The following is a 6848-nucleotide window of genomic DNA, read 5'->3' as shown; positions in this document are numbered from 1 at the left end:
CTTAAAAAAAAAAAAAAATTTTTTAACAAATAATCCAATTTCTCCATCCAAATTCTATTAAAATTACTGTAACGTGGAGGAAAAAAATTCTCATTGAGTACATTTATATACTTACTTACACATTATTCTTTTTTCAGTATTTTTTTTAATTTGGGCTTAATCGTGGACATAATTTCACAACTCAAAAAAAAAAAATCCCAATGTTTCTAAAACAGGATTTCTTTTCTTTATATTCAAACTATAATGGTTTTATAATTTGTTCTTCATTTCATGAGATTCACCCCACTCACCGTGAGGACTGCGATCAGCGCCCCTTGCAGGAGACCCACCACCACGTCGCTCCAGTGGTGCTTGTAGTCAGACACACGCGTGTAACCCACATAAATGGCAAAGGCCACCAGGAAGAACTGAATTGTGGGCCGGAGGAGGCGGGCCCACTTGAATGCCATACGTGCCTGGACATACAGCTAATACAGGAGAAACAAGGAGGGATTACACAATACTTGAAAAGAGAATATGGGAAGAAAATGGAAAATCAGTCTTGAGGGTTCAGTAGAAGGAAAATCAATGCAAGTCATTGCAATTCCTTAAAAGATACGGGAAAGCACCTTGTGTGAATATGACTTGCCAACTACAGACACGTCTTGACATGAGTGAAGCAAGCAGAAAACTATTAATTCTCCCTCATGCCGCTCCAAACCTATATGCCTTTTTCTTGTTTGGAACACATAATGAGAATTTTCATGCTGTGAAGAGAAAAAGTCATGCAGGTTTGAAATAACGTGAGGGTGAGTAAATGATAACAGAGCTATAATGATTGGGTGTACTGTTCCTTTAAGCACCATATACTGTCTTGATTTAAAGCTGGAGACATTGGGAATGTTTGAGGTCGTAGTTTATTGTCTCCGTGGTGTTTCCTGTTGCTCTGAGAGCTCTCCTTTATCTGTCTACACAAGTCTTCTGTGTCAGCATGATTGCAGGAGAGGAAGACAACTGTGACAACTCACCGCCAGAAACAACATGCAGTACATCCCGAAGGAGGAGTGACCGGAGTAGAACGACAGCCTGGCGCAACACAATCCACGGAGGAAGGACGGATCGGACAGATACAAGACAACAATACAAGGAGAAAGGGGGAAAAAAAATCATTTTCACAGTCCACGAATCATTTAGAATGACACTTTCATACTATGTTTCATCGGTGTTAAAATATTTATCGCATGTTCATAACAGCCTTGACCTCCGAGTGCCTTTTGGTATGATGTGCGATGATGTGAATGTGATCGGTTTGGTAATAATACTTCAACCTAAACCTACTAACCTTAAAGGGATAGTTCACCCAAAAATGAAAAATTCTGTCATTAATTACTCACCCTCGTGTCGTTCCAAACACATAAGACCTTCGTTCATCTTCGGAACACAAATTACACTATATATGATATTTTTGGGTGAACTATCCCTTTAAACCTACTCTGAGATAATCAGTTTAGTGATACGTGTAAAAATCTAAAAAATGTAAATTATTGATCTTCAAAATTCAGATCTATGATCTTCATCTCTCAGAGATGGCACATTTCTCATTTATATAATAACCAAAAATGATTATTATAAACATTGTTACCTATAATGTACAGCGTATTGGTTATGACAGCAATACTGATAACAGCAATTCTTGGTTAAAAGTGTTATTTAATTATTTATAATATTTATTATAATAATGATTATTATTATTTAATTATTATATTTATTATTATTATATTATTTATTATAGTATTTATAAATATTTTAAATGAGCTTTTTTATATTTTTAGCGTTTATTTTCTTAATTTAAGCACAAGTCTAAGTAATTTTGTTATATGCTGTTGTCATTTCTACTTTTTTTCATCTAATATTTATATTTTATTTTATTTCAGCTTTATTTCAATTACCAACAACAATTTTTAAATAGTTTTAGTTAAAAATAACAACACTGAGTGGGATGAAGAAATTATAAAATTGTTTAAAAATTAGAATAAAAGCAAATAGACAAAAAAAATATATAAATCTATATTAATTTATACTTTAAAAGGAAAAGGATTACAAATGATAATAATAATAATAATAATAATAATACATTTAAAATCATAATTAAAAAAATGTAACCTAATTGATTAAAGGACTCAAATAGTTCCTTAAAAAAAAAAAGATGCGTGTGACCACACATCATACTTTCTAGTGTATGTATAATCAAATCTATTATTATTTCAGGTCTCTTGAGGACACAAGGCATTTGAGAACTCAAGTGAGACCTTTGGACTGCAAAGGTCAAAGCCTAAGAAAGCACAAATGTACTGGTCAAACAGGAAGTGAAACAACAGGTGACAAATATAAACAAATACAGGAAGTGAGGTTAGCAGTTTATGACCTCTTTCACCGGCCCTTCTCGTCCCCTGCTTCTGTACCTGGATTCGGTCACGTTGCGAGGGTTTCCCGTGCAGTTGATCTCCAGCATGTAGCCCTCACACACTTCCGGAGCACACACCGCCATGAAGTTGGGCCGCAATCGTCCGATGGTGTACTTGGCCATATCGGTCAGAGACTGGCTCACACACGCGCCGAACAGAAACGTCCCCACCACTTTATAGAGCGCCGCAGCGTACTGGTTAAAGTTCGAATTGGAGTAGAGACGTTTGGTGTAAACCAGGTAGGCCTCTCCGGAAGTGATCTGCAAGTGAGAAAACAACACGATTTTTAGGTTTAAAGGGGTCATATGATGCGATTTCAATTTTCCCTTTCTCTTTGGAGTGTTACAAGCTCTTGGTGCATAAAGAAAATCTGTAAAGTTGCAAAGACTAAAGTCTCAAATCCAAAGAGATATTCTTTATAAAAGAGTCAACCACACCTACCTAAAACCTACCTAAAAAACTGAACCGTGGCTCAATTCAGAGATTCGACTTTTAAGACAAGCTTGTAGAAAGGCCGAGCGTAAATGGAAAAAGGACAATTTACATATTTCATTTCAGTTGTTTAAAGAAAGTTTATTGGTTTATCAGAGTGCTGTTAAGTCAGCTAAAAATACATATTTTTCTAATCTAATCATGGAAAATCACTCTAGACCTAAAGTTTTATTTTCAGTCATTAATTCTGTTGTGAACCCCCCGGTTACAATGTTTACTGCTTCTGAGGCTCTATGTGAAAGCTTTTTGAGATTTTTTATTGATAAAATCTCCAATTTGAGACATAACATATGCCCTTCTCATACTGAACCCTCTATCCCATCAGTGCACTTTGCTTCCTGGGATGTTTTTGAACCTATTTCTCTGCAATTACTTAAAAACACCATTGTTAACGTCAAATCATCTTTTTGTTCTTTTGATACCATACACCCTACATTTTTAAAATCAATTGTTGATCGTGTTGGGCCGGGTCTGGTGTCTCTTTTTAATAAGTGTCTTTGTACTGGCTTTGTCCCTGCTGCCTTTAAAGTGGCTACTGTCACTCCTATACTCAAGAAGCCTTCACTGGATTCTTCTGTTTTGAATAACTTTCGCCCTATTTCTGTTTTACCATTTATCTCGAAGGTATTTGAAAAAATTGTGTTTGATCAACTCCAGTCTTTTCTCAGTTGCAACGGTATTTCTGAAATTTTTCAATCTGGCTTTAAATCTGCACATAGCACCGAATCTGCCCTCTTGAGAGTGCTAAACGACATCTTTTTATCTATGGACTCTGGTGACTCTGTGGTCCTCGTGCTTTTGGATTTATCAGCAGAATTTGACACTGTTGACCACTCTACTTTGATATCTAGACTAGAACACCTCGCTTTTCAGACAGATGAGCTTTGTAAAAATCGACGCGTTTCAGAAAGGCGGGGCATAGAGGAGAAACAATAATGTACAGTATGTGGAAAATAATGTGTTTTTTGAACCTTAAACCGCATAAACACATTTCATTACACCAAATACACAAAATAATGTTCTTTTTAGCAACATCATATGACCCCTTTAAGGTTTCTTAGGGTGTATGAGTAATACACTTAAAAATAAAGGTTCTTTATTAGCATCTATAGTTCCATGAAAAAATATGTTTCCATCCCACTTTCCATCCCACAAAAGGTTCTTCACACTCTTAAAAATAAAGCTTTTTTATTGGCATTGATGGTTCCATGAAGAACCTTGAACATCCATGGAATCTTTCCATTCCACAAAATGTTTTTTTTATTGGAAAAAGGTTCTTTAGATTATTCAAATGTTCTTCACACTAAGAAAAAGTGGTTCTTTTAAGAAGTGATCACTGAAAGGTTCTTTAGGGACAAATTGCAATAGCTCATACATTTTTAATTAATTTCTTACGCACCTATGTGTTATGTAACGCACTTTTGAATTACCATTGTGTATCAAATGTGTTACATAAAGATTCATTCTTAGTAATGAGAGTAAATGAAAGTCAGAGTATGAGTCTGATGTAGATGACTCATGTTTTGAATTGTATTCTCACTGATGAATCATGTTGAACTAATTACAATGTTCTCTCAGAAAATGTGGACAATACCAAACCCACCTGCATGTTTTTGCAACCAAATTACGCAATAGAAAATTAATTTCAGAATTACCGCAACTGGTTGGCTCTCACAAGTAGTTCAATATCAAATCCTTTTAGCCAGTTATGATGCTCCTTAAATGAATAATTCACACAAAAATGTGATTTCTGTGGTTATATATTCACCCTCATGTTTGGTACATAAAGGTAAAAATGTGGTCACTTTGAACTGAAGTTACATCTGTCACAGTCAACAAAAGTAGCTTCCTATTGAATTGTGTGCTACATTCTAACTAATTCATACGATAGCTTTGTGTGAGGAATAAACAGACTTCAGTGAACCAATAACATGAGAACCACTGTGACCGAATCACTGATGAAACAATTTGATTCTTTTGGTCTTCTAGATTACATTTATGGTACATTTTTGTCCTTTTTGGAGCTTCACAACCACTATCCATTTTTCCCAACACAGGCTCCAATTTCCGACAAATGCATCAAGATGTTTTAACTTCAAAACCGTTTCGTCTGTCCATAATACCATAATCTATAATATTGATTTCTCCAGAAATATGCACAGATCAAGCATCATTTACAAGTGAAAACAGTCTAAAACAGTTCTTAACAAATATGTGGGTGGATTTTGATGTGAGAGAACAACAGGAAATTGACTTTTTCACTGAAGCATTATTATGAATTATGGACTTACATTTTGGCCAGAAGCAAAGCTCTAAAGTTAAAAAAGTCTTAATGATGAATTTGTTTCTTACAATCATGCTGCTTTTCACTTCACAAGATGTTAACTGGATTACACTGGAGTGGTGAGTGGATTACTTGTGGATTATTGTGATGTTTTTATAAGCTGTTTGGACTCTCATTCTGACGGCACCCATTCACTGCAGAGGATCCATTGGTGAGCAAGTGATGCAATGCTACATTTCTCCAAATCTGATGAAGAAACAAACTCATCTACATCTTGGATGGCCTGAGGGTGACCAAATTTTCAGCAAATTTTCATTTCTGGGTGAACTACTCCTTTAATGGTTGCTTAGCTGATTGATTGGTGGACATTTCTCCAAATCTGATGAAGAAACAAACTCATCTACATCTTGGATGGCCTGAGGGTGACCAAATTTTCAGCAAATGTTCATTTCTGGGTGAACTACTCCTTTAATGGTTGCTTAGCTGATTGATTGGTGGAGACTCACGAAAATGATGGAGCAGGAAATGGTAACGGCCGCCATCATTTTGTGAGAGATGGTGTCTGGTCTGTAGGGGTAATGGATGGTCTCGTCATTGCAGTAAATGCCACGCTGGTACGGCCGGAACATGATGGTCATTATGATGAACGGCATCGCCACTGAAACACAAACAACAGCGTTATTATTGGCCTCAGATGGCTGGCTTGGTAACACACATCAAAACAAATCATCTTGTGCATGTCTTTTGTTGAACTTTCCATGGGAACAAAAAGAAAAATGCTTTTATAATAGGAAACAGACAACATGCAAGTTCATCAGTATTTCTGTGATACACACAGATATGATTATGAAATCTGACACGGCTAGTGTGCAACACATCAGAAGGGTTTCCACATCAAGAGACACAGACTAATCATAAATGTCAAACACAACGCTGGGTAATCTTCTGCTTTCCGTCTGGACACAGGAAGTCAGTGGGAATTATCGGCAGGGTCACGGCACCAGATGTCATTTCAACGGATGCCCACAACAGTATCTTGTAACCAGGAAAACATCGATTTATGGTCCAACATGTGCAACTCCACTATCTTTTCTATCTGAAGTCATGAGAACCAGGGGAGGGAGTATTTATAAACCCTAGCGGTGTTTCTCAAAGCCTGAATATTCCACACAGCACTTTTTCCCATCGAACATCAAAGATGCCAATCAGATTTATCACAGACTGTCGAGGGAAAATAATCTCGGAATATTAAGGCAGAGTAAAATATATTTGCTTCATCTCAGAAGTTCATCAACATATTTTCTATTCCCAAAGCCACGGTAACTTTCCCAGGATCAGGACCTTGGAGACCAGTCATATATTATATTACTTGGATCCACACACAAGCACTGAAGCAAATGTACTTAACCAAATGACAGATTGAAAGCGGTCTGAGCCAGAGCAAGTTTAAAGATTGATCAAATTTAAACTTTTACAGTTTAAAGATTTATTTATAAAAGTTGTTTAAGTAAAGAAATTTAGAAAAGTTTAATTAAAATGCTTTTAAATTCAAATAAAAAACAAATATAATTACAAAATATTGTAACATTTTTTGAGTTCAAGCTCTAGGATCATTTGTTTGCAAATAT

At 35.9% G+C, this 6848-nt stretch overlaps 1 protein-coding gene across 1 annotated transcript in view; it reads right to left on the bottom strand.

Moving 5' to 3' along the window:
- Nucleotides 1–6231, bottom strand: part of LOC107667850 (phospholipid phosphatase 2-like) — an 8804-nt gene extending 2573 nt beyond the window's left edge. The window contains exons 1-5 of the mRNA XM_016459572.1: nucleotides 6148–6231; nucleotides 5727–5930; nucleotides 2442–2704; nucleotides 1008–1065; nucleotides 291–467 (exon numbers count right to left, since the gene is read on the bottom strand). Coding sequence (XP_016315058.1) covers nucleotides 291–467; nucleotides 1008–1065; nucleotides 2442–2704; nucleotides 5727–5930; nucleotides 6148–6231 — 786 coding nt within the window. The remainder of the gene's footprint in view (nucleotides 1–290; nucleotides 468–1007; nucleotides 1066–2441; nucleotides 2705–5726; nucleotides 5931–6147) is intronic.
- Between the last annotated feature and the right edge of the window lie 617 nt (nucleotides 6232–6848).

This window comes from Sinocyclocheilus anshuiensis, unplaced genomic scaffold, assembly GCF_001515605.1.
Source record: "Sinocyclocheilus anshuiensis isolate Anshui unplaced genomic scaffold, SAMN03320099.WGS_v1.1 scaffold1325, whole genome shotgun sequence".
NCBI classification, from domain to species: Eukaryota; Metazoa; Chordata; class Actinopteri; order Cypriniformes; family Cyprinidae; genus Sinocyclocheilus; species Sinocyclocheilus anshuiensis.
Note: the sequence above shows the minus strand (reverse complement) of the source record. Positions and strands in the feature narration are given on the sequence as shown.